Source organism: Meles meles, chromosome 6 (genome assembly GCF_922984935.1).
Source record: "Meles meles chromosome 6, mMelMel3.1 paternal haplotype, whole genome shotgun sequence".
In the NCBI taxonomy this organism is placed as follows: domain Eukaryota; kingdom Metazoa; phylum Chordata; class Mammalia; order Carnivora; family Mustelidae; genus Meles; species Meles meles.
The window spans coordinates 2,613,886-2,640,642 of record NC_060071.1 but is presented as its reverse complement, the minus strand read 5'-3'; the positions used below and the strand labels follow the sequence as shown (position 1 = coordinate 2,640,642).

General features: G+C 58.8%; 1 protein-coding gene across 3 annotated transcripts in view; it reads right to left on the bottom strand.

Moving 5' to 3' along the window:
- Positions 1–102: 102 nt before the first annotated feature.
- Positions 103–26,757, bottom strand: part of IL16 (interleukin 16) — a 103,323-nt gene continuing 76,668 nt past the window's right edge. For 2 of the 3 annotated variants that reach the window (XM_046008029.1, XM_046008030.1), the window contains exons 10-19: positions 24,853–24,985; positions 20,278–20,365; positions 17,835–18,313; positions 14,191–14,341; positions 11,308–12,400; positions 9,686–9,854; positions 7,657–7,758; positions 5,099–5,357; positions 4,738–4,860; positions 103–3,331 (exon numbers count right to left, since the gene is read on the bottom strand). In XM_046008029.1, coding sequence (XP_045863985.1) covers positions 3,138–3,331; positions 4,738–4,860; positions 5,099–5,357; positions 7,657–7,758; positions 9,686–9,854; positions 11,308–12,400; positions 14,191–14,341; positions 17,835–18,313; positions 20,278–20,365; positions 24,853–24,985 — 2,791 coding nt within the window. In that variant the 3' untranslated portion in view covers positions 103–3,137. Of the gene's footprint in view, positions 3,332–4,737; positions 4,861–5,098; positions 5,358–7,656; positions 7,759–9,685; positions 9,855–11,307; positions 12,401–12,764; positions 12,856–14,190; positions 14,342–17,834; positions 18,314–20,277; positions 20,366–24,852; positions 24,986–26,757 lie in introns of those variants that run through there. The other variant, XM_046008031.1, reaches the window with a different exon arrangement.

Here is a 26,757-nt window from a genome sequence, read left to right as displayed (position 1 = left end):
GAGTTAACTCCCGTGTCCCCAGTGGACCCCGGCCAGCTCGGCAGCCTTGGGGCTGGCGTCCTCCGTGCTTGAGCCACTCTGCTGTCCGCATGAAGGATGGGAGGGCAGGTCCCCTCCAGCAGCGCTGGCTGGAGTCCCCGCTCTAGGCTCTGCTCTGAGATCACACGGGCCTGGCCTCCTGTGTGGGTCATCAGAACGGGGGAGCATGGCTTTGCCACCTGGAAGGGGCCTCGGCAGCCACACGAGGTCCCTTCCCCGTCTCGGGTTGGGACCACACAGCCTGTCACAGTGAGCGGCATCCCTGTGTCTGACCCCAGTGTCCTTGAGTTGCAGTGAGGACGGTCCGAAGGAAGTTTCCAGAGTCCTCCCAGGGAAAGACAGCCCCGCCTTGTGCGTAGGGCTCACTTCCCCACCTTCGAGTCCTGGGGCGTCTGTCTCCGGATGTGGCGAAGCACGAGCAAGCTTTGACATGGGAGGGGGTAGGAAGCCCCCTTCTTATGGGTCGCGATGGGACCACAGACTTCATAGTCCTATCGTTGGGACCGTCCCGCTGAGAAACCTTCATCAGGCTCTTGGATTTGTTTAGATCACATTCCCTCGGTAAACGGGTAGCCTGACTCCACCGGGCGGCAGCTCCGGAGACCCCGGAAACCACCTCTGCCTCCCTGTCTCTCAGGATGGAGAGCCGGCCGCGCCGTGGATGGGGGTCACAGGGTCCCTCGGGGGGAGCCGTGCTGCCCGGGAGTCTGGAAATGTGCCCCTGTCCCGGTGCCTGCCTCTCACTCAGAATTTCTGCTCCCGGTCAGCGCCTTCACCTGCCCCTGCTGCACGGCCTGTCTTGCAGGGACAACGTGGGGACGGGAATAGCAACCCCCAGGTTGCCTGCTGCCTCAGGTCCCTGCAGATGAGATGACATACCGACTGCTTAGACGCGGCTCAAAGCAAAGAGCCAGGGCGGCCTGAGAGAGGCCCTGGGGAGAGTGCCGTGCCCACGGGGTGGGAGTGGGTCCCTGCCGGTGAGCCGTGGCGCATGCCGTGTTTGGGGGCGACCAGAAGCCGTTCACGGAGGCACTGTCCTCTGCCTCTGCTCCCTTCTCAAGACATCGGCCCGGGACGGCCAAATCTCTGCATAAATCCCAGCGCCGCGACTTCAAACGCATGAGCTCTGGTGTCCAGAACTTGCTGGCTCCTGGACTGAAGAGGCGTCCCCCGCCCCCCAGCGCAGAGACTGGAAAGGACCAGTGGTGGCGTCCTGAGTGGGGGGAGGGGGACCCTCTGAAGCAGTAGGAGGGACTGCGAGGGCCGCAGGCCAGCTGTGCCCTAGGCCTGACACAAGCCTGCGGAGACTCGCCGGGTGCCTCCTGTGTGTCCCTGGCCCTTGGCCAGCCCTGCGCTCATGTGCGTCCCCCGCTCCCGGTCCCGACGGAAGGCCACTCCTGCCCTGGGCATGCCTGACCCGGCTACTCGCCCAGCAGTTGGTCGCTACGAGATGGTGGGACCTGGGTGTGCCTCCCCGGCCAGCCCCGGGGCAAAGGCAGGATCCCGTAGAGTGACCCGGGGAACTCAGGCACGTCTTCCCATGCTGGGTTGCAGTGATCTTCAATGTCTGTCAAACCTGAAGAACCAGTCCGCCCGGTGTCTCAGAGACCTTGTCTCTCTGTGGGGCAGGGCAAAACTCACAAGGGGACACGCCAGGCAGCAGGCAGGACACGACCGCTGTAAGCCCGCTGCTTCCTGGGATGAGTGGATCGGCGCGCTGGCGCCCACTGTAGTGACGTCACACAGGGCGATGGCGTGAAGAGGGCCCCCCCGGTGAGAGTCCTGTGAGTTCGCTGCCAGGATACAGTCTGCCTCCTGCAGACCCTGGAGAAGCCACCAGATTCCACTGATGTGGCCCCAGTACTCCTGGCCTGGGAGTAACTCGTTTGCGTGTCGTCCCCAGTCTCCACCAGTCACGGGGCTGGGGCAGGGCTGGGACGCTGGGGGGGCCGGTCGGGTGCTGCTGCTTGCAGCTAAGACCTCGGTCTGCCCTGAGCGTGGCCGCCGGGCACTAAGAGATGAGCAAAGCAACTGTGTGCTGGTCCACACTGGCCCGTCGGTCTGCACCGAATCACAGAAAAGAAGGACTGAGTTTCGGCCGCACAGTTCACCAGCCTGGATGGGCCACCTGCCGTCTCCGGGTCTTGGCCCCCTCATCAATTCAGTGGCACAAAACCACGCCCCATAGACCCCCACGGTGATTAGCAAAGACCGCGACTGCTAACGCCAGCCCGGTGCTCGGCCCGGGGCAGGTTGACGGTAGCAGTTTCTAGTTCACCCTGTCGTGCGCGTGCGGGTCCGCGCTGTCCGCACACCTGCCCACGCTTTGAGTCTCACCTGTGGTGTCCTTGCCCCACCACCCAGTTCCCCTAGGCCTTGGATCATGTCTCCCCGCCGACAACCAGCTTCGCAAGCGTTTTGTCTGGTAGACGGTGTTTTCCCCATAGCCCAGCAGCGGCTGCCCTCACCATGCACCTGGGCCGGCTTCCCCGATAGGGTCCAGCGGAAGATGCCGCGGGGCTCCGAGGCAGGGTCAGAAGAAGGACCACCGAGCCGGCTCTCTCGCCCTTGCCCCAGCCACCATGTGTGAGGAAGCCCGGGCCCCGGGGCGAGGCCCCCTACGAGCGTCCAGGCTGACCGCTCCAGTTCGGGTCCTGCCAAAAGAACACACCAGACTGACCCTCGGGGGCAGTGATCCAGCAGCCTCCGAGCTGCTCAGGCAGATGCCCAGGAGAGCAGCAGGGCCCGTCCCCACGTGGCAGATGCGTGAGAAACGCAAATGCCGTATGCGGTGTGAATCATCCCACCGTTCCGGGCCTCGGGACGTCTGCCAAGCAGGACACGGGTTTCATACAAACCGGGACAAGCCGTTTTATTTATAGCACCACCCTGTTTTCTTTACGCTCTCTGTGCATCGTCTGTACGGGCCTCTGGTGTGACTCTGCCCTTCCTTTCGGGACCGCCCTCCGGCTGGGTGACTTCCCGGAAGGTCAGGACCAGGCCAGCAGCACCAGGAAGCACATCTCTGCTGTCCCCTGTCCGAGCGAGGAGTAGCCGTGACCCTGAGAATTAGCGCTTGTGAGCAGCTCTGTGCTTGCCTACGAGTCTCCCGCCCCTGCGGTCCCCTTGGCCTGATGGCTTTTCCTCCTGATGACGATCGGGACAGGTCCATCGGGCAAGGTCTTGATGATGTTCCAGGCTTCAAACCGCGTGAGGCCCTGCATGGCCGTGCCAGCCAAGTGTAGGAGCTCATCCCCTGGCTGGATCGTCTCGCTCTGCTCTGAGGCGGCCCCTGAGAGGAGGAGGAAGAAGATAACGGCTTGCTCAGGTGACCAGGGAGCAAGGAAGGGCACCTCCCAGCGTCAGTCTCTGGGGAGCTGGGACAGCTCGGGAGGGAACAGGGTGCCCGTCCCTCAGGAGCTTGGCCGTGGGCCTTTGGTGGGGCATCTCATCAGTGACCTCAAGGTGGGCACGCCAGGCTCCAGCCCCGTGGCCCTCGGGAAAGGTGTAGCCTGTGTGTCCCCAGGGAAGGGAGGTTCCGGGCAGCCCCAAACCCAGAGCCAGGTTGAGGAGACTTCCTGGATCCTAGAGGCCTGGAGAAGACCCCTGCGTCCGTGGGAAGAGGACAGAATCGCGTACGGCCCCCATCCTTTCAAAGGACTGTTCAAACGGTTGTCCCGTCCGTTTGCCACCATGAGATTCAGAAACAGTGACTAAAAGCTAATAGTAATGAGAATTTAGAAACTGCTCAAGTATTTCGGATCTTTGTGCCCATTGGGTGTCCACCTAGCACTGCGTGGGGAACAATCGTCCCTTTGTACTCGCCAGGAGAGCGAGGACTCAGGTAACCAGCCAGGCCTCAGAGCTGGTAGCCCACCTTCAAACGCTAAGAACATCTTTCCCAGAGTTGGAATAAATGAGGATTCCCGGGGAGCCTCCTGTCCCCGGGAGCCTCCTCGCACCCGGGTCCATACACACCCCACAGCTCTGTGTGGACGAGGAGCCCCGGGCCCCGGGGGGCAGCGGTCACTCAGCAAGTGAGAGGCCGAGCTGCGGCCTGAAGCCAGGTCCCTCGACCCCTGCCCGGGGCTCTGCCCCAGCTCCCTGCCCTGCTGCTGGGGCCTGAAGAGCCCTGGGAGCTGCAGGCCAGTCACGACGGTCACGGGGAACCCTGAGTGACCCCCACTTTTGGCCGGCTTGCACCTCAACCCGCGATGATCAAAACGTCAGGGTTTTGAATAAAAACGAGAGCTGACGGGTCCAGGAGTGGGGGGAGCCAAGCGAGGCTGAGTGTGTCCAAGTGGGAAGACCCTGTCCTTATTTTAAACTTTGATGTTTTGTTCATTATGGATTTTGTTTAATTTTCATTCTTAGACCTAGCGCATTGAAATTGGCTACTGCGGGTCTGGGGGCCCCCTTCAGGGCCATGTCCTGTCTCTCTGGCCTCACCCTAGTTCCGGGCCCTGCGCAGCTGAACCAAGCCCAGGGCTCTGTCACTTGCCAGGACCCAGCGAATGAGAAGGGGCAAGGGGATGTCCCGAGGCGAGGAGAGAAGGTAGAAAAAGCAGAACTGAGGGGGGCTGTGGGAGACCAATGTGGCCCAGAAGGTGCCCAGAAGCCTTGTGGGGGCCTGGCCCGACCCCCCCCACCCCCCCCCCCCGCCTGGAGAGAGCGCAAAGACGCAGATGCACACCACACCTTTGAAAATCCGGTTCACGGTGAGAGGCTTGTCCCCGAGCAGGGAGCCCTTGCCGCCCTCCAGGCTGAAGCCCAGCCCCGTGGAGGTCTTCTCCAGCGTCACCGTGTGCACCGCGGCCTCTGCTGCAGGGGAAGCACAGGGGCGTTGTTAGGGACGCCCTCCTCTCTGGGCACCCATGTGAGCCGGGGAAGGCTGCCTGTCTGCCTTGCACCCGTGCCTGTGCCCATATGAACACAGACACGTGTCCCCGGCAGCGTGCCAGGCAGGCCACGCACGATCGAGCAGCCCCAGCGGCCCTGGCCCCACGTGGCCAAAGGCGGTGTGACCCCCAGCGCCTCCCGCAAGCTTGGGGATACTTACTGGAATCTGCGGAAACGTCGCTGGCCACAGAGGCTGATGTCGTAGAATCCGAGGAGGAGTTCAGGTCGGGCGTGGCCTCCAGAACTGGCTTCCTGGTGACGATCACGGCTTGCCTGGGGTCCCGAGCTTGGCGGAGGATGGCCAGGGCATCGTTGTGTGTGGCCCCTTTGAGGGACTTGCCGTTGATGGATAGAACCTCATTGCCCTTCTGAATAGTCCCCTCTTGGGAGGCCAGCCCGTTGGGGAACACCCTATGGACCTGCACAGAGCAAGGGGAGTCAAGACCTGGGAGTCCGGGGCGCCTGGGTGGCTCAGTGGTTTAAGCCGCTGCCTTCGGCTCGGGTCATGATCTCAGGGTCCTGGGATCGAGTCCCACATCCGGCTCTCTGCTCTGAAGGGAGCCTGCTTCCCTCTCACTCTCTCTGCCTGCCTCTCTGCCTACTTGTGATCTCTCTCTGTCAAATAAATAAATAAAATCTTTAAAAAAAAAAAAAAAAAAAAGACCTGGGAGTCCGCCGGCATCGGCTCCGGACTCCGGCTGCAAGAGGATCCGGACCAGGTGGGCAGACCTAGACACCCAGAGCAGAGACCCCCAGCGAGAGTGGTCAGACCCGTCCTCAGAACCCTTCCGAACACAATGCCCTGGCCGATTCCCGCAATCCTCGTAAACAACCCCCTTTCTCATCTCTCGCCTTGCCTGCTCTGGAGCGCCTCCCAGAGCGTTTTCCTGAAGTGCAGGCTCTGTGCCTCATGCGTGGACCTTGCATAGGGAAAGGGCTCTAATGTCTGGGTGAAACGGAAGGTCTGAAAACATCTCCAGTTTGTCGGAAGAGGTATTAGAGACTCAGCAAAGCCGATTTGCACCGCGCTTCTGGAAGAACATGCAGTGATCCCCGGACGCGTTTCAGCAAACAACCCCTTTTTCCCTGCACAGTTCTCAGGCCCCCGTCTTCCGCAGGATGACACAGGATGGAAAGTCTGGGCATTTTTAAAGCTCAACTCCTGGAAATTCTGATCCAGAATTTCTATTTTGTTGAAAGAGGACCCCCCCAGTCCCCTTTCAGCAAAATAGGTGGGGTTTTTTAAACAGAGCACGTCTTGGCCTCTGCCTCTTTAATGAGGTCAGTTCTACCGTGCACAGCTCAGAGGGACTGCGCGACGGCTGTCACTGAGACGTGCTACAGCATCGTGCAAAACAGGCTCTCGGTTTCTCTCCGTTATTTTGGCGTCTGAAAAATTCTGTGTCGCGGTCAGATGTGGCAAGGCTCTCCAGGCTCTGTACGAGACACAGGTACGAAGCAGAAGTTCTGGTGGGCATCTCTGTCCCCCGCCGGAGTCCCTCCATGTCCACCCCCACTCCCTGAGTCAGGGGGAAGATGGTTGACAGAAGCCAGGGAGTGCCCAGCACGGCCCTCAGTCAGGGACGGTGCTCAGCGTTGGTTCTCTTGCAACGACGACTCGGGAAAGGAAAGGACGCATTCCCGCCCGGAGGGAGAGAGAGGGAGTCTGGCGTATGTGCCTGGCTGACGTGCATTGTCTGTTTGGTGTCCAGGGAGGCTGGCCGAAAGGGATGGAGAGGATCCCAGGATCCCAAGGGCTCTTCTCACAGGCCCGGATCCCACTCCTCAGACGGAAGGTCTACCGCACAGCCAGGGGCCCTTTGCAGTCCAGGGCCACGTGCTCTGTGACAGAAACAGGTCCCGGGTGATTTTTGGTGCTTTTCGTGTGGTAGAGAGCCTGCTTCAGCGAAGGAAGTCACCACTCACGGGGGGTGGCTCTGGCCGGGCAGGTCGGAACAGGGGATGGCTCTGGCCAGGCCGGTCGGAACAGCCGAGTCACCGGCTGGGAGGTGGGTGTTCTGTGCAGGCGGGTGGTGAGCTGGAAGGTGAGCCCGCAGCCGGGCAGGGGAAGGCGTGTGCGCGGCACCTGGAGGCCCCACGACAACGCAGCTGTCACGCGCGGGTGTCCCGTCCCCGGCTGCGCAGCCGTCCACAGAGGCCCGACACCATAAACCGTTCCTGTCTAAATGCCCAGTCACGAACAGCTTCCTGGTCTCCTTGTCCAGAGCAAGAGACGTTGAATAAAATCTGCTTCGAATTGTTGTTGTGGACTTGAAATTCGCACAACACACAATGAGGCACTTTCAGGTGTACGATTCAGTGACAGTCCCTGGTTTGCTGTTTTTTAGAATGTCCCCTTGGACGTCGAGAAATTCTGGCCAGCGGTCCCGCTGTGGGGCTGAGACACCTGGGATTTTTTGTTTATTTTTTTTGCGTTTCCACAAGTGATTCAGGTTCCCTTGGCGTATGCAGGTTGTCTGGGGTCCGCAGAGCCCTTGCTTGTTCAATGAAGGATCACGATGAGGGTCGAGTGTGAAGTCACTAGGCTTCTTAATAGAGGGTGGGGTCCCCACAGCTCCCCTCTAGGACTCTGTCCGGTGGCCTGGCCCCAGCCTCTCTCTCGTCTGAGCCCCAGAGTGAGGCCCTTCCTGGCAGGTGTCCTCTCCACTGGGGCCGTTGCCTCTGGCGCTCACGCACCCCCAGCCCTGGGCCACTCACCGTGATCACTTTGTTTTCTAGATCCGCTCCTCCCGCCAGGCTGAACCCGAGGCCGGCCCCTTCCTCCTTGTGCAAGATGGTGACGTGGATGTTGTCTAATTGCTGTGGAAGGAAACACATCTGTTAAGACCGTGCACCACGCCAGCCCGAACAATCTAAGAGCCACGTCAGGCTCACTCCATCCCCGAGCCCAGCGTGGCCACGGGCCAAGTTCTAGCCTTTCTTCGAACCCCGTCCATCCCCCGGACCGGGAGCACTGTGCTTTCTGGAGTCGTAGGAACGTGAGCAGGGAAAAGGCGTGTGTAAAGTAACAGGTAACCCTCTTTTCCTCTCCTGGCTGCCCCACCCCACACCCGCAATGGGTTCAGACGGGGCCGGGTGCCATTAAGTCGGCTGGAAACCCGGCGTGTTGGGAAACACAGCTCTGCCATTTCCGTGTGGGGCGAGGCCAGCCAGGAGGCTGCGGGACGGCCGCAGGTCAGGACTGGTCTGCGCAAGCTGGCTCTGCTCCTGCCCTCTTCCTCCTCCTCCCGGGGCAAGCCACACGTGGAGGAGCTCGGCCAGGTCCCAGCCGCAGCACACATGGGCGCCCGTGCACACACACGTGCCCGCAAGAGCACATGCACACACGGCTTCCCGCTGAGGGCTCACCGGAGCCGAACAATCCCTCTGACCGTCTGAAATCGCAGACACTCTTTCGGGTCTTGACCTGAGGCCTCAAGTTCAAATGCATAGTGACAGGGGAAGGGGGCGTCGCAGGCAGATCATTAAAGGAGCAAACCGGACCGACTGCGGCATTGCAGGGTGACGGGAACCGCCGAGAACCAGGGAGCCCGTCTCTCCCGCGCCCCAGCCACGCAGACCCAGGGCTACCCGACTGCCCCCTTTCAACGAAGAGAGGAGCCCGACCACCAGGTATCAATTCAGCTTTTACCATTTCCAGAACACAATAGTTTAACAGTCCCCACGCAGACCAAATTCGATACACCGGCAGGCCACGTGGCTCTCGGCCCACCACTTTGCCCCGCGCTGCTAGGGAATGACCCTGTGCCAAAGGACTCCCTTGCTCGGACACCACGAGAGCTCCTGGCGTGATGCCTTGTTGGGAGTCCCCGAGACCCAGAGAGATGGGGGCACCTCTCCACCCCCCTCTACCCCAGCACCGGCCCAAATCTCCCCACTTTGACCCAAGTATCAGGTCACCTGCCCTTGCCCAGCACAAAAGCAAGTGGCCTCCCAGGGACACCCTAGACAAGACAGCTCTTTGTTTTGACCCTGTCATTCTGCGTGAATGAAGCCCTGGGGGACGGTGGTGCTGGGGTCCAGGAGACAAGTGAGTCACCACCCAGGGTGTCTTGTGTTGGTCGGGTCGCGCCAACGCCCCTGACCTTGGGAATTTCAGCTACGAGGCCTCCTTAACGCTTTCACCCTGGTCTGGACGATTCTGGGGCAAAAAGCCCTTGCAGATCCAGGACGACCCAGGAGGGCCAAGCCCTTGCGCCCAGGCTCACCCGGGTTGAGCCGTCACTTCCTCTCCTCCCATCTTGAGGGTGTGCTCAGAAGCAGATGGGAAGTGGGACTTTCACAATGACTTGAGGGAAATGGGGCCCCTTGCAAGCCCTGGGAGCCGTCCCTTCCTGCCGTGCAGGGGAAGTCTTCAGCGTGAGATCGTGCGAGCCAGGCTGCTTACAACAGCACGTTCCCATTAACACAAGCTTGTCCCTGGACACGCACGCCCAGCCGGCGGCCCGTGGGACAGGGATGGGGCACAGAACTCGGAGAAGGAAAACTCTGGCGCCCCACCTTTCTCATTTCCAGAATGGCCGGAAAGATGCAATAAGCTAGAGGTTAAAAGCACTTTCTGAGCTGCCAAGCGTCCTTCAAGGGGTGGGTCTTACTGTGGGCCAGTGAGGCGATGTCCTTCTCCCATGGGGGCCGGGGGACCCGCCCAGGGCCGCTTCTGCACCCACTCTGGCCACGGCTTGGAGCTCGGCCGAGGCCACTCCAAGCGCTCGCCGAGGAAGCCTACCTTCAACGTCGCTTCATCTAGAACCTTCACTTCCTCAATGAGCTTCTTTAACTCCTCAGAGCTCAGCAGGGAGATGACGGACTGGCCAGACTGAGGGGAGCCGTGGTCCCAGCTTTCAGCTTCCGTGGGCTCACCGAGGCCCTCTGTGTACTCTCTCAGCTCTGAAAGGCTTTCAGGGGGAAAGCGCACAGGGCACCGGTCAGAATATTATAGGAGCTCGCGGTCACCACATCACCCTCTGCTCCAGGCATGGGGCCGGGCACCCACGCGCATTCTGTCGTTTGATGGAGTAAGTCTGAGCGGGTGCCAGCGTCCGCCACTGAAGCACCGGGACTGTGGCGTGCGGAGGGCGAGCCCTGCTCGGTGCTCACGCGGCCACGGAAGGCCCAGTCCGGGAGTCACAGTCACGGGTCACGGCGCGTCGGACTCCAGGTCGGGGTGCGTAAATGTCAGCACCTCCCCTGGAGGACAGCGAGGTGGACGACTGGCACCCGCGCCACGGTCGGACCACGGCCACGGGGCCCCGCACACACTCGCCCCTGCGCTCCGTCACAGCGGCCGATAGCGCCCGCGAATCCCCCGCTGTTAGCGCCTAATAACTACAAGCCGCACCACACAGCCAGCGATTGGCCTTCCTTTCCCTCTGGAACTGATTGGGGTATTCTGTAGCTGGCTTTTTTTTTCAGCTACACCTCATGTTTGCAGGAAACTGTGGCTTCAGCGAGAAGCCATTTCCCCGCCCTCCGACTGGCAGAGCTCCGCTGCGAGCAGGTGAAGCCGTCCCGGGGCAGAGCCCATTGGAACAGGGAGCCTCGCCGTCGCAACCGGGGCGCAGCTTCTCCACCAGAGAGAGCCAGCTCCCGGCCGCCCCACATCAGCCTGGCTCCCAGGAGCTACCCATGGGTCATCGGGCTCTGGAGACCCCTACATGCGTGCTCGGGGCTCACGTGGGTTCCCTCCCGGGCTGTCTGCTGGGGCTGGGACATGAAACTGAGGGTCAGCGGGTCTCAGACAGGTCTCAGCAGTCTAAGACTAAGAACTAAAGCTGGGACATGCAGGGTGGTCCTAATTCAAGGCAGGACCTCGCCCCACAGCAGGGGCCCCGGGAGACTGGGGGGAGCCCCCCAGTTTTTGGAGCAGGTCCTGTCCACCTCCTAATCTCAGCTGAAGGGCAAACCGAGAGTGAGGAAACCGCTCGCAGTCCCAGACATCCTAACGCCCAGTCCAGGGACTGGAAGTCATGCACGGAGGACGTGTGGATTCCTTTGGGGGTGACAGGGAAAAACAGGTTGAGGGTCATCGCCTCCCGGCTCCAGGTGGGTCTTCCTGAGCAGGAGCGGGACATGTCAGATGTGCGTTCATTTTCCAAACCCTCACGGACAGCTCACCGGCGACCACCAGCACAGCCCCCCTCCCCAGCCCTCCCAGACCAGGGGTCGGGAAAAAGTCCTCCTTCATACAGAGGGTGTAACGCATACACACGCACCCGGGAAAGAACAGGTAGAACCATCCCTTCGGGTACCCGAGACATCGTAAATAAAGTTATGCACAGCTATGAAAGAAAAGACCAGAAACCACGGGAAGACCGACAGGAAGCTGCGGGAGATCCTGGACACACTCACTTGAGGGAGAAGCCCATGTCCGAGGCAGGAGTTTCTGCAGAACTGTTCACGGCTGGGGCGTCCCCGGCCAACGACGCAGGAGAACCCCCTTCCTTGGGGCTGCAGGGTGTCTGGCCCCAGGAGACAGAGGACGGAAGGCACAGCAGGGACTTCATGACCGCCGACGACACTTGGCTGCTGATGGAGTAGAGCTTGCTGGTCTTCTCGTCCAGCGGCTTCATCTCCCAGGACTGGGTCCGGGACAGGGGGAAGCTCCGCGCCCGCTGGCCCGGCATCTTGACGATGCGGCCCTGGGGCTCCTCCGTCTGTGTGGACAGCAGCCTCGAGAGAGGGTCGGGGTCACGGAGGGGGGTTTTCTGACCCAACTGCCGTCCGGACAGAGGGGACCCTGACACACCAGGCTCATTGTTCTTGGAGGAGCTGGGGGAGCCCCGCGACAGCCGCTCTTGCTCTGGTGGCTGTGGCTCGACGGCGGGGGGAGCCCCTCGCCCCGAGCGTCCAGGACCCTGTCCTCCCTCCTGTTCCCCTGGAGCTTGTGCTGCGTCCCCCCAGGAGGCCTGCGGGCTCTGTCTCTGGGCTCCTCTGCTGGGCAGCGGAGAGGAGCCAAAGGTCTCGAAGGAGCTGATCCTCTGTTTGATGGAGGAGGAGAAGGTCCGAGTGGGGGGCGCCGGGCGCTCCCGGGGAACCGGTGTCGGCTGGGCGGGGGAGGCCGTGTCGGGCAGCCGCCTCGGCTCCTGGGCACGCGTCCTCAAACTTTTCAAGCTTTGGCGAAACCAGGCGGGCTTGGGGGCCACGGGGGGGCCCTTCTTCACAGTGCCGCCGTCCGCCAACTTATAAGCGTTGGGAGCACCGCCGGCGGCATCCAGCTTGGGCGGCGTCCCATCGGGGTGGCCCCGCGCCCCGACTTCTTCACCCAGACCGACGCTGGGGGGCAGAGGCACATGGCCGTGGTTCTCGCTCATGATGGGGCTGAACAGGTTTTTGATGCAGTCGGAAATTCGAACCCAGGGGTCTTCGACTGTGTTATCCAGGCTGTCGTCCGTCCGAGCCTGCCTCTTAAGGACACGGGGCTTCACAGCGGAGGCGGGGGTCCCTGGGGAGCACAAACAAGGCCAAGGTTGAGCCTTACCCCTCCGTCCTACGTTCAGAGCTAAACAGCAAGGAGCCTTCTGCGGGAGAGCAGCCCTGGCTGGGGGAGCATCTGCCCCCCTCCCGGTGCCGTTCCCTGACGGCAAGGCCAGCAACGAGCACCACGGAACCAGTCGGCTTCTCCACGTTTCAGAGCTGGAAGGAGCTGCGGAGACTGTCTGGCTCCATCTCTGGCCCTTCTCAGTTGTACAACATTCACACGGGCAAGGGATCCCCTGTCGGTGACCCCCGTCTCCTGACTCTTCCCGCTGCCCTACAGCAGCCTGCCCGCAGTCGTGCAAATTTAGAAGCCAAAGCAATGTTCTCACCTTTCCAAACCAGTAAGCCAAAGGTCACAGAAGGGCGCCCTCTTTGCTTTGTCATTAAACAGCACTGGGGGCCAGCATGCCTTCCCATGGGGCGCCGCCCAGCTCTCCTCGCTCCTTAACCCACTCCTCACTGCTCAGCACCTTACGTCATCTGCGCACCCCCCCCCGGAAAGGTGGGGAGACTCTCTTACCCGGGGACAGAGGGAGGCTGGCCCCCGAGCCCCAGCCAGCAAAGACACCAAGTGGACATGTGACCGTCCTGTGGCCCCCAGGTCAGATCTGGCACCGGGTGCAGAGTGTGTTGCTCTGGATTTGTGTTCTGGGGGATGCGTGGTACCCGGAAGCAGCCCAGCGAGAGGAGCGCTGACCCTTGCTGTCCCCTCGGCACGGGGCTTCTAGGGAAGCAAACCGAGGGAGGATTAAGCCTCAGGGAACCGGAGCTGCTCTGCACAATCCGGGAGACCTGTGGGGGGACTGGATTCCAGGCTCCTCTCAGCCCAGCTCTGCCTTTGTCCATCGCTCTGCCGCAAGGGGCCGTCCGGAAGCTCCGCGGTCAGAGCCAGCAAGCCCTTTGTTCATAGGCGTGAGGCGCTCTCGTGAGTGAGCACCGTGGTGTTCTGTCCTGTGTTCCTCAATGGGGGTGATGAGGGGGAGGGAGCGTGGAGGAGGGGAGCCCGCTGCAGTGGGACACCTGCTCAGGAGAGATGGGCTAAATGTTCCCACGCCTAACCCACTCCCAACCCTCCGGGAGCCGCTCATGTGCTCTCCACGGAGCGTTTCTCCAACAGGCATGTGGTTTGTAGCCACTGCTGGGAGCACCTCCACGGCCCGAACGGTGTGTCGGTTCTCTGTCACGCGGTCCCTCCCTCTCTCAGCACCTAGCCCGAGCCCCAGAGAGCCAGCGTTCAACACAGGCTGGGGTGACATGTGACTTTCCACACCCCACTAGTGAGCGACAGAGGCCCGGGAGGCAAAGGAGGTCGCCTGGGGAGGCAGAGCCAGGGGTCCTACACGGGTCCTCCCGACCCCGAGTCCTATGCCCTGACCCCACATCCAGCACATCTTCACGTCTCAGCGATTGCAGGGGGCGGGGGCACGGCCACCCTCCCGGACACAGCGCCCGCCGGCAAATGCAAGGCTGCTGCCTCAGCCGGAGGCCCGCAGGACGCCACATGCGAGAGGGCCCCCTCCCCCCCGTCCCACAGCTGCCTGTCCTGAGCGAGCCCCTCCGCGGCATCGCTCGTTGGACCATGGTGTCCTGCCCCCCCAGGCACCTCAGGGCTCCTGCCTGTTCACCAGCCTGTGTCCAGCTGCCCCGTTGGGCACATCCCTCCATCCCCGGCGCCAACACACATCCTTGCCTCGGTCCTGGACCTTCACCCGGAAGGTCCTTCCTTCCTTTGGGAAGCCGGAGCTGAGAGCCTACCTGGGCTGCCTCCTCTCCTCCCGGGCTCTGCCTCCGAGGAGGGTGCCGTGGGCGGGCCGGCCGCAGGCCCCGGGCAGCAGGCAGGGGCGCAGGGGACTCTCGCCGCTGTGTCTTCCTGCGGCAGCCTCGGTGGCAGCCGCTCTCTGGCTTCCTGTGGTGTAAACAGGAAGGGAGACCACGTGAAAACGGTGGCCTGCTGCCGTGAGAGGCCAGGCACACGCAGGCTGGCACCTAGAGCCCGCGCCCCGCTGCTCCCCCGACGGGCTCCCTGGCAGCCCTGCACGCTGGCCCCTTCCTCCCCAGGGCTGCCAGCTCCCCAGAGGCCCAGGGTGCCCCGCGGCTTCCAGGGAGCCCGTGTCCTGCACAGAGCTCCTCCTGGCCGGGCGTCAAGTCCCTGTGTGCCCTGAGACGGACCAGGAGCTCAGAGTGTGGAGGGTAGCTGCCTCCAGGTGAAGCCCTGGCCTGGGAAGGGGGGGACAGCAGGCTCCTGGTCTTCCTGAACGTAAGGTTCGGACCCTCGGAGCCAAATGCATGTCAGTCACTTCCCGCACGGCTCTCCATCAGGAGTGTGCCTCGAGGACACCAGGCCCTCGGGACCTGCGCCCCAGCGGCCCTCTCCGCACCTGCCATGGCCAGGTCAGTCCCTGGCAGGCGTGTTCTCCCCACCGAGCCTGGGATGCAGTCTCAGGCTCCTTCCTTACGGGCTCGGACCAGCCGGACCAGCCCCAAGCACCTATCTCCTGCTGGCCTGGGGTTTGCCTTCCCGCAGCACACACCAGAGGCCGCCCGGGCCCCAAGGAAGCAGACAGGTGAACGAGGCTTCCTAGAGAGATGCTTTCTGTCTGGTTCTTGAGCAAAGAGTAAGAATATCCCAGGCAGAGAAGCAGAAAAGGAGTGCTCCGGCGAGTGGGACACAGTGAGAGGGACAAGCATGACACCAGCCCCGGCAAGAAGAAGGAAAAGGGTGGCGACATCACAGGGACCCTCCCGTGTGGGCTTGTCGGCAGGTCCAACACTTGCCGGTGCGGTGGTGGCCCCGTGTCCGCTCAGTCCAGAGGCAGGCGTGGGGGGGGGAGGACGGGCTGGCTGTCTAACAAAGCTGCAGGCTTCTCCCGCAGAGGAAGGGAAAAGGGGCAGTAAATGCACCGTTTGGGACTAACACAGAAGTGCAGATGTCTGTGGCCCGAGGTGAGCATCTCCGTGGGCAATCCGCATTCCCTGACAGAGGGCTCCCGAAGCTAGAACTGTGTTCACAGAGCCTCGTCCCCACCCAAGGTCCCCGTCAGAGACCTTAGCTTGGGGAGAGCGCTGGGAAACACAGGGAGACCAACCAACCCAGGAATCCCTGGGCTCCTTGAACTAGTCCTTTGTAGAAGCAAGACTTGGCCGTGGTATTCGGAGCTCGAAATACTAGCCCAGGGGTGTCTGAGACCCTCATCACGCAGGGAAAATGTCAGGAGGCTTGGATTCACCTTGACTCATTCGGGAGCTCCGTGCGGTGACGTCTGTCTGTATCCATGAATTGCGGACACTCTTACAGGCTGACTTAACCACTAGTCAAAGCAAATTTGCCTCTCGGAACAGACATGAATGTATTTTGCTGTTTTGTTAACACACCTGTTATTATTAGGGTTTTTTTTTTCCTTAATTAGCCCTCAAAATAAATCCAAGTTGACTCAAATTTTTCTGGAAGCTACTTTGAGCTCCTTCCCTAGCACAGTGCTCGGTGAGTGAGGGAGAGAGAGGGGAAAGGAGAAAGGACAGACGCGTGGGCTTACAGGCTAGACAGTGGATTTTCTGCCCAAGTGATGGTCTGAGTGGATTTTCTAGAAGGGAAAAAACTAGTCTTTTACTGAAGGAACTATCCCGAGGGTCGTTTCGGTTGTGAATCTGAAGTTCCCATGAGTCTCGGCATGGGAAAGATTCGGGGCTTACCCTGGCGAGAAAGGCTGCAGGGGACTGGGAGAGAAGGGGGAGGCAGAGGGAAGGATGGGGCCAAGCAGAGACCCATCCAGTGGGAAATGCCCAGAATCGGTCGAGGGGACTCGAGGAGGGAGGTCCGGCTTTACTTCTGGGTTTTCTCCTTTCTCTGCAACTCCCACTCCCAGTAAAAGTAGGTCCTGCGGCTTGTGCTGCTGAGAGGGGCCTGCCGGCCACGCGGGACTGAGCAGAGGGACAGAGAAAGGCAGCTGCTGGCAGGGGTGGGGGAGGCTGGACCGCGGACCCCAGCGGACCCCCACCCAGGGAAGGCTGCTCAGAGGAAGCGCCCACGCCCCAAACCGCTGCAGGCCCTTCCTGCAGAAACCCCCGCTTCTCCAGCCAGCTGGCCTGGGGACACCTGCATCTAGGGCCTGGCTGAGCCAGGAACTCCCAGGGCATCCCCAGGACACCCTGTGGCCCCGCAGACCTCCTCCTTCTCGGAGTCTCCAGGAACGAAGCAAAAAGCCCGGCTTCCAGGCCTGCCTGCTCCTCACTCGCCCTTCCAGACCCGCAGAAAAACAGCAACATTTGCTTCAAGCCTGAGGCAGGGGAAGAGACCCACCGTGACAAGCCCTCTGGGCGCATCTAAGCAGCCACATCCGGCCTCGCTCTGCAGGACCCACAGCAGCACCTGCTTCCTCCTCCTCCACCTCCCGCTCCTGCTCACAGCCCCCGCAACCGCCCGGCTTCCCGCCCTGCTGCTCTGGCCTCTTCCCCTCCTGCATGGTCACCCGGATGACAGGGTGTCCCGGGGTCCCCTTGCCACCTGCGTGGCCACCGCCACTGCAGGGGTCCGGGGTGGGAAAGGCAGCCTGGCCGCTGGTGGAGGGAGCTGGAGCTCGGCCGTGTCTTCATCACCAGCCCCTCGCCCCCAGCGGGGTGCGGCCGGACCCAGGCGATGTCCCTATGGCGCCCAGCACAGGGCCTGACATGAAGATGCCCGTGCTGTGGCCGCCGGCTGGCCTGGGGGATGGGGGTGAGCATCCTTTCGGGGGTGGCCCGGGCGGCGGGGGAGGGGCACAGAGGTCGCACACGGACCTGCGGGAGGGACCGTCCCAGCCGCGAACCCACATGCGCCTGAGACGCAGCTGGGCATCGGCCTTGTGGGTCCACAAACGAGCAGGGAGCCACCGGCGAGCCTCGGGGACCAGGAGGGGAAACCAAGGTTCAGAGAACTCGGGGTCCCCCCAGTCTCCACCCAGAAGGAAGTGGGAGTCAGGGAGAGGAGCCGGCAAAGCCCCAGGAGCCAGGGTCTCGCCATTGCTCTGGCCACCCCCTCTGGAAAGCGGGGAACGAGTGCCACGCAGAAGCCCCCCACCAGCATCCCTCACCCAGGGGCCTTCTGGGAGCTCTGCTGGGGCTCCTCCGGCACAAGCCTGATGAACGAGCCCCATGAAAGCAGCCGGAAACTCCAGTGTGTTCTAGAAGGGGCCCCGCAGCCCCTTGGTGGGCATGGGGCTTGGGTTCCGAGCCGCCCAGCTCCGACTCTGTGGTCAGCATGGAGCTCGCGCTGAGGGAGCCGGAGACCCTCCCGCAGGGCGAAGGCTGTGGCCGGTGGTCAGGAACAACCGTGCACATGACTGAAACCAAACCAACAGCAACAAAACCCCAACCCTGGCTCTGGAGCTCAGGAGGACATTCGGCCTGCCAGACCCCTCTCTTACCTGGCCACAGGGGGGCACGGTGCGCCCAGAAGGGCCGAGGGCGTCCTCTCTATCTTCCAGACCCTTCTGAGGATCACTGTCACTTTTGAAGTATTTTCTGGGCGGAGGCTTGGGCTTGGAGGTGGTGGGCTTTCTCACCAAAATCTCGAAGGACTTCTTCAGCTTCAGGGGTGGGTGGCTGTCCTGCGTCACAGGGAGGGGCGGGCTCTCCTGGGGCGGCCTGGAAGGAGCCGCGGGAAGCGTCCCCGGCTCCTGCCCCTGGGACAGGCTGGGGCCGTGGGTGGTGACGTCCAGGTCAGGAGGCTGCTGCTCGCAGCCGCTCACGGGACTCCCCCCGGGGGACCCTGACATGTAACTGCTGTCGCTGCTGGAGCGGATCATAACCTTCTGAGCCCTGCGATGCGGGGGTGCTGAGTTCTTCTCTCTCTCCCTCTCCAAGGTCGGCCGCCCGTGCCAGCTACTTTCCAGCCTCTTGACACCTGCCGTGCGAGCACAGGGGACCCCCCCGCAGCTGAGCTTGGAGGGCACACAGAACCTTGGCCCCCGTGCCCCCAACGGCCCTGGGCTGCCCACAGCAACCCCCAGACTGTCTGCTGCCCATCTGAGGTCCCTTTTGATCTGGAGCCTTGCAGGCGTGGTGGGTCTGTCCCGGGTCGAGCTGTACGACTTTCACTTGGGAACATCACTCGACCTTTCCGAGTCTCCATGCAATGGAGACCGAGGTGCATCCCCGACTTACTTGTCAAGGGAGGGCGTGCTGTCCCACCCGTGGGGAGCACTGGCGGCAGGCACCTGCTACTGTCGGCCTCTTCAGGGACTGCCCACAGGGAGCCGCTCACCCAGGAGGCTGCTCGTTTCCAGTGACTGACAGAGATGGCCGTTCCTGCCAGCCTGACATCTGACGTGATGCTTAGCTGCCCAACTCCCTCTGCCCAGCCCCTGCTCCCCTCTTCTTCACAGGCTCTGACCCCTGGGACTCCTCCAAGGTCACATCCCGACAAACGCTGTCTCAGAGTTGGCTTCTGGGGAAGCCCAGCCAGCAACACCCCATTTTCTCATCTGTTAAATGGGGATAATAATCCCAGGCCTACGGGGGTTGTTTCAGGGCTCAGTATAAAAGACAGAAAACACCTGTGAATGTGTGTAGAGCCTTGTCCCAAGAGGCTACCATTTCTTTCTTTCTGTTTTTTTTTTTATAAAGATTTTATTTATCTATTTGACAGAGAGAGAGAGGTCACAAGCAGGCAGAGAGGCAGGCAGAGAGAGAAGGGGAAACAGTCTCCCTGCTGAGCAGAGAGCCTGATGCGGGGCTCCATCCCAGGACCCTGGGATCATGACCTGAGCCGAAGGCAGACACTTAACCCACTGAGCCATCCAGGCGCCCCGAGGCTACCATTTCCTCCAGCTGAGAATGAATCGAGACCCAAACCACAGTTTCTTAGCCAGAGCCTCCCTTTCACTTCCCTCCCATCCAGCTTTCTTCTTGGGTCATCCCCCCAACACACCTCAGCACCAGGGACCATCCACACAACCTCAAGAGGCCCTTTTCTCTAGCGACAAACTGTTCCAGGTGTTTGTTTCCTAGAATCAGTGCTCCAAGGAGTGGGAGCAGGCTGAAACCCAGCCTTTTGCTCAAATTCCAGCTCATTCTGAAGACCAAGAGAGCAAGGAGAGCCCCAAGGAAGAGAATCCTAAACTTTAGGAGAAAATCACAATCAGCCAAGTTCACGGCTCAAATCCTCATTCAAGAAAAAAAATTTCTTTTGCTTTATCCTGGCCATAAAACAGCACACCCTCATTAGAAAAAAATTCAGCCAAAAAAGGAAGAAATGAAAGTGAAAATTCACCGGCAGCCCTACCTGCTGGAGGGAACCACTGTCAAAATATTTGTGAGTTTCTCGGCTATATTTTCCTGAGCATAAACGCATGTCGAGGGGGTAGAGATGGTAGAACAGATTTGAAATAAAATTTTGTGAGCCTTCGTTTCTTGGATCATTTGCAGACAGATGAGCCTCCTTGTCAATAATTTGCATGTTGTTCTACCATTTTCTCCATGGTTGAGCACTGAGCAGTAGAGCCCAGCAGCGCAGGCTCTGGAGTCAGCTAACCCAGTCCCGTCCAGATGCTCTGTGCACCACACAGAGTGATTGTGGGCAGCTTGGTGTAAGATAACAGGGGACAGTGTGGACTCCAGAGGCTGGGAGCCTGCCTCCCCATTGAAAAAAGGTGAAATTCAGATGCTTCTGTAATCCCGTGCTTCCCAAACAAAGCGAAATGTGAGTCAGGCTTAGCTGGTGGGCCGCTAGCCTTCAACCTTTGCCCACGCATTGTGCTTGTCTGTGACCACTGTTACGTCCCTGAGGTAGAAGGTGAGTGAATGGCTAAGCCCTAAGCTATCTAAGAAGGCCAAGATATTCAAGTCAGAGCCTGCTGTCTCCCTTACCTTCCAGACTCCACGGATGCCTCTCCTTTCCAAACCTGACATTCTCCACAGCCTGGGCCACTGCTTCCTTGAGTTGCAGTTCAGAGACCTGGAAATACGAGTCACCTGCTCAAGTAAAACAGCAGAAATGTGCGCATCGGGCTTCGTCATTCTCGTCTTCATTGTCATTGTCAACATCGTCACCGTCATCTTCATCACCATCATTGTATCATCTTCATCACCATCGTCATCACTGTCACCATCGTCATCCCCACCATCATCACCACCAGCACCAACACCGTCATTGTCATCGTCACCATCCCCATCGTCATCATCATCACCATCATCACCATCACCACCATCATCATCATCACTGTCATCATCGTCCCCATCGTCGTCATCATCTTCATCACCATCATTGTCACCATCACCATCCCCATCGTCATCATCATCAGAACCACGACGATCATTGTCATCATCATCATCACCATCGTCATCGTTATCACCATCGTCATCATCATCATCCCCATCATTGTCATCATCACCATCCCCATCGTCATCATCATCAGAACCACGACGATCATTGTCATCATCATCATCACCATCATCATCGTTATCACCATCGTCATCATCATCATCCCCATCATTGTCATCATCACCATCCCCATCGTCATCATCATCAGAACCATGACAATCATTGTCATCATCACCATCGCCATCATTGTATCATCTTCATCACCATCGTCATCACTGTCACCATCCTCATCATCCCCATCACCATCACCGTCAGAACCATGACCATCATCGTCATCATTGTCACCATCATCGTCATCATCATCACCATCACCATCATCGTCATCATCATCCCCATCATCGTCATCATCTTCATCACCATCATTGTCATCATCACCATCCCCACTGTCATCATCATCAGAACCATGACAATCATTGTCATCATCACCATCGCCATCATTGTATCATCTTCATCACCATCCTCATCATCCCCATCACCATCACCATCAGAACCATCACCATCATCGTCATCATTGTCACCATCATCGTCATCACCATCACCATTGTCATCATCACCATCACCATCGTCATCATCGTCATCATCGTCCCCATCATCGTCATCATCTTCATCACCGCCGTCATCACCATCACCATCACCATCGTCATCATCACCATTGTTCTCGTCATCCCCATCATCGTCATCATCTTCATCGTCATCATTACCAAAATCATTTTACTGTCACAGGTCACTAATCACCATAGACTAATAGTTGAGAGTACGACTTTTGGAGCCAAACAGACTTATATTCAAGTCCTAGTTCTTCCACTTTCTAGTCATAGTCTAGTCTATAGTCTAGTCATAGACTAGAAAGTCACTTAGCCTCCCAAGCCTCAAGTTCTTCTTCTGTAAAGTAACAATAATATAACCTATTTCCCATTGAGGTTAGAGGGTTGTTTTTTTTTTAAATAAACCATTTGACACCAACAGTACAGGCCACAACAATAAAAATAGGTAAATCTGACTATGTCAAACTTAAGATCTGTGTATTAAAGACACAATCAACCAAGTGAAAGGCAACTCATGGAATGGGAGAAAATATTCATAAATCTTATAAGGGATTATGATCCAGAATATATAAAGAACCCCTACAATTCAACAGCAACAACAAAAAATTGTTGTTAGCCCAATTAAAAAATGAGCACAAGACTTGAATGGACTTTTCTCCAAAGAAGGCATAGAAATGGCTGGTGAGTACATGAAAAGGTGTTCAGTCTCACTCATCATTGGGGAAATGTAAATCAAAACCACGGTGAGGTACCGCCTCACAATCATAACATGAGTGCTATCAAAAAAACAGGAAACAACATGTGTTGATAAGGATGTGAGTGCCACTGCTGTGGAAAACATTGGGGCAGTTCCTCAAAAAATTAAAAATAGAATTATCCTATGGTCTAGCAATTTCTCTTCTGGACACATGCCCAAAGACGATGGAAAGCAGGGACTCAAATAACAGCATCATTCACAATAGCCAAAAGGCGAAGCAGCCCGAGCGTCCGTTGACAGACATGCGGATAAACTATGGTGCACACAATGGAATGTCGAGCGGCCTTCGCGAGAAAGGAAAGGCTGACACCTGCTACCACGTGGATGACATCTGGAGACATTTACTAAGTGAAATAATTCAGTCACAAAAGCACAAGTCCTGTATGATTCCACTTCTATGAAGAACACAAGGTTGTCAGAACCACAGAGACAGAAAGAAGAATGCCGGTTTCCAGGGGCTGGAGGGAGGGAGGATGACAAGCTCTTTAGTGAACCGGAGTTTCAGCTTTATGAGGTGAAAAGAGATACAGAGACGGATGCCTGCGCTGGTGCCCAAGGAGGAGAAGGTCCTTCGTGCCCCCGAACCATACGCTTAAAATGGTGAAGATGGTGAATTGATGTTGGATGTGTTTTACCACGATAAAAAAAAATAATAACAATAAATCATTCAACGCGCTGGGCACAATACCCAGGAAACGGTCAATTCTCAATGCAGGGAGTTGAACCAGCAGCAGTCCTGCCAGGTCCAGACGGCTCCCCCATTCCAGAACTGAGGAACGAGAGGTGCTGGGAGGCTCAAGGGATGTCCCAGGTGTCACCGAGAGTGAGGAGCCGAGCTGGACAGGGCCAGGTGCGCACTGGACTTCCCTGCCTGCACTGACTTTGCCCCACCCCCTGGCTGTCCTTTCAAGACCCGATTCCATTTTCTGGGCCACTGGAACCCTGAACCCTCGCCCCCATAGCCCTCACCCCTCGTGGCCTCTCTGTGTGCGTGTCCCACCCCTCTGGCTAGAACCAAGCGCCACGAGGCTAGGGTCCCTAGCCGTGGTCCCACACCCGAGTCCTAGGCCACTGCCCTCTCCCATGGTGCCCCAGCGCAGCAAGACACACTGAGCTGTTCTCTTTTCTTCTGCCTCCGGAGGTTTAGATGAATCCCTTGCTGGCCTTCCTGGGAAGTCTGCTTTTCCCTCGGGTGCTCACCACATAGCTCTCCCCAGAGGAATGGACCTGGGTCTGAACCCCACGACCCAAGGTGTGTCTGGATCTGGCCCGTGATCCCGTCTCTACCCTGTTTCCACTGGGAGTTTGGAGTCTGCTCGTCGAGAGGGCAGGCTTTAAAGCCGAGCTCCTCACATCGTAGCTCCAGCATGAGCCAAGTCCCTCTTTCCCTTCTTAGCCTTGGTTTCCTCCTCTGTGGCATGGAAGGGAGAATTACACTGACTTCAGAGGGTGTTTCAACAACTAAATGCACCTGTGCCTGTCACGTCTTTCGGCAAATACGCCGGCACCTACAAAGATTCCGAGAACAGAGATGGGGAACCCACCAGGCTCCCAGGGAACCTCACCGGTTCCCACGGCCTCCGCTCCCGAGACTCACTCCGAACTTGACCCCACGCATCAGCCATTGGATCTAACCATCCCCGGGGCACCCCACGGTACCTCCGTCTCTTTATGCCCCACGGTAAGACAATTTCCTCCCTCCCAAGCCTCCTTCCTCCTCCTGCTCTTCTCCTTACTTTGGGCGCTGTCATCATCGCTCAGTCTTCCGACCTGAAAACACCCCCGTCATCCGAGACCCCCATGCCCCAGGCTAATCGGCCAACAGCTGGACCAGTTCTCTCCGAGTTGTCCCCGCGCCCCCTTCTCCTCCATCCTCTTCCCACATATCCTGTGTAGTCAGGCTTTCACCATCTGTTTCCTTCCTCTTCCAGACTCCAGGCTGCACACACCCCACCCTGTCCCTCACCCCGTCCCACACCCTGTCCCCCACCCTGTCCTCCATGGCACCGTCAGTGGTTAAGAAACAAAATATGAACATATTCCATCCGCCGCCCCCATCCTCCCGCAGCTCCTCACCCCCGAAGAACACAGTGTGGACTGAGCACCCTGCGGGAAGCCTGCCACCGTGTCACTCCGGCGCGATGCTGACTGGGATCCTGGGCCTCTCCACCCAGTGCCCAAACCCCAGCCGCATGAGAACATGCCACTCCCCTGTGACAGGTCCCTTCATGACTCTGCAAGGAACTTTGTGTCCCCCCCTTCCAGGAATGACCCCCTTCAAACTCTTCGCCTGGAGCAAGCAAACTCCTGGTACTTCTCACTCTGCCGGCCTTCCTTTCTGTGTCCCTCCGTTCCCAGCATGCTCAGCCCTTGTATGGCAGTCATCCCTGCGTCAGTGTCTCTAGCAAGATCCCGAGCTTCCGGAGGGCGGGACTGTGTGCCAGGACATGTCCAGCTTCATCTGCTCTGGGCTGGACTGTCACGCAGCAGGTCCCTACAGGACGTGCAGGTGAACAGACTCCTGGCCTCTCTAGAACAGATGCTGTCCGTGAGCTTGTAACCGAGCCACAAGCGTTCCCCTAAGCTCACACCGGTTGCCCCTGCTGTCTAGGACTTTGCTGGTGGAGCCCCGATGCAGACACGTGTTATCACACTTGGAACAGGTTCTTGGAAATTCAAGTCCAAACCCAGCCACCATCACCTGCTTTCGTCCTTGGAAGAGGGAGCCTGGGAGGGAAGATGTCCCGGCGGCGTGTTACCTGTGGGTCTGGGTGTCGGCTGACGATGATGGGGACCGGCCCGGGACTGCAGCGACTCAGGATGGCATAGACCTCATTCAGCGTCATGCAGTGCACGGGGGAGTCATTGATTTCCACGATCTCGTCACCACACCTGTGGAAGCACACACAGGAAGCCGTCAGCAAGCCAACCAGCGTGGCATTCAGACTGCCCCTTTCCGGGAGTCCCACTCTGAGCCGGGCTGTCCGATGAGACCTAAAATCTCCACCAACAAGAAGAGCTCCTTCGCCACCCGACTGACCCTCAGAGCAGGACAGACCGGAGCCGTTCACAGCTCGCCCCCTCACTGCATGGCCACGGTGGGGGACACGTGTCATACCCCAGGTGGGACACCGTGAACAGAAGTTTGTCCGTAACCTTCCTCCTCATTTTCCCCCGTTAAACTCTGCCTGATTGAGGCTGAGGGCGTAGGTGAACCAGCAGAAGTGACTAACCCAGTAACCGGGATTTAACCAATCACAGCCACTCTTTGGGCCTCGGCGTTCCCGTCTGCAGAATGGTTACGGGGAAAGAGGGACGCTTCGTGCGCTGAAGGCTAAAGGAGAAAGGAAGTCCTTGCAAGAAGAAGTAAGGAGAAGGGCACGGAGCGCACTCTGGCCCCAAGACGGAAGTGAGTCACGGAAAATTCACATTTGTTCTGCTACATAACCAGGAAAGAAAAAAAGAAAGGAAAGTGAGGTAGAAAAGAGGGATTTATCCACACACAGAGAATGGTGCAGTCCAACCCTCTTTGTCTCACAGATGGGGAACCGAGGCACAGGGTAAAATCGTCTCCTCTATAAGACCGAGCTTGGAGCTAAAAAAAAGCTTTCTCTGAAAAGACCAAATAATAACTACTTTAGGCTTCACAGGCCACACCGTCTCTGTCACAACCACCCAACTCTGATGCTGCATGAAAACAGCAGCCACAGACAACGTGTCGACAAATGAGTGTGGCTGTGTTTCAATAAAACTTTATTTAAAAAAAAAAAACCAAGCAGGTGGTGGGCCCCAGTTCGCTGACCACCGGCAGGGCTGGTCATCAGCGTGGCCAGGATTGAAACGCAGGTGTCCTGGGACGGATGTCACTGCCCCACACTGGCTGGCTGCCTCCTGCTAGTGTTGCTGAGTGGGTCCCCCTTGACCTCTGCTAAGAAAGTACCCATTTTCACCGACATAAATGAAGACCACAGACGTAGAGCACCAGATGCCAAGGAGAGCAGAGGCTTCCAGAACAATCCCTGCCCGGCGGCAGGCCTAGGAGGAAGGACTCTCGTCTGAAGGGATTAGGGTGAAAGCAGCCGCCGTGACTCTCGTCGTGTCCCAAGTGACTGCGCAGGAGCTCAGCCAATCAGCCGTCACCACCCTACACATGACAACGGCAAGTCCGCCTCTGACTCAAAGCACCACCGTCTCTGACTCAAAGCACCACCAAGACGCGCCCGAGCCTGGCTTGCCCTTTAGCCTCCACTGCAATCGTAGGAAAGAAAACCTTAAAAAATATGGCAAAACCTTCCTGATGTAGCAAACCTCAAACCGGGGGGAAGACAGAGGAGAGAAGACACCTGAGCGGCAAATATCGTAACCAGTTAGACTGGGATGAATGTCGGCGAACCCAATCCCTTACGGGAAAGCAAATGTAGATTCAGGGCTCCTTTCACAAGTACTTTGCCCTGAGATATGTCTGCGGTGCCTGCAAAGATTTGTTTCTCCCATCCAGAAACTGACTGGCTTGTAAGCCTCCTTATCCACACAGGGTCCACAGGCAGCCCTACGATGTCACTGTAAATTCTGGGTCAGCTCCATCGGAATTAAAGTGCGGTCACTTCATGTTTTCCGTTTCCGACTGGAATTCCCTGAGGTGATGCCTCTTGAACTGCCATGTG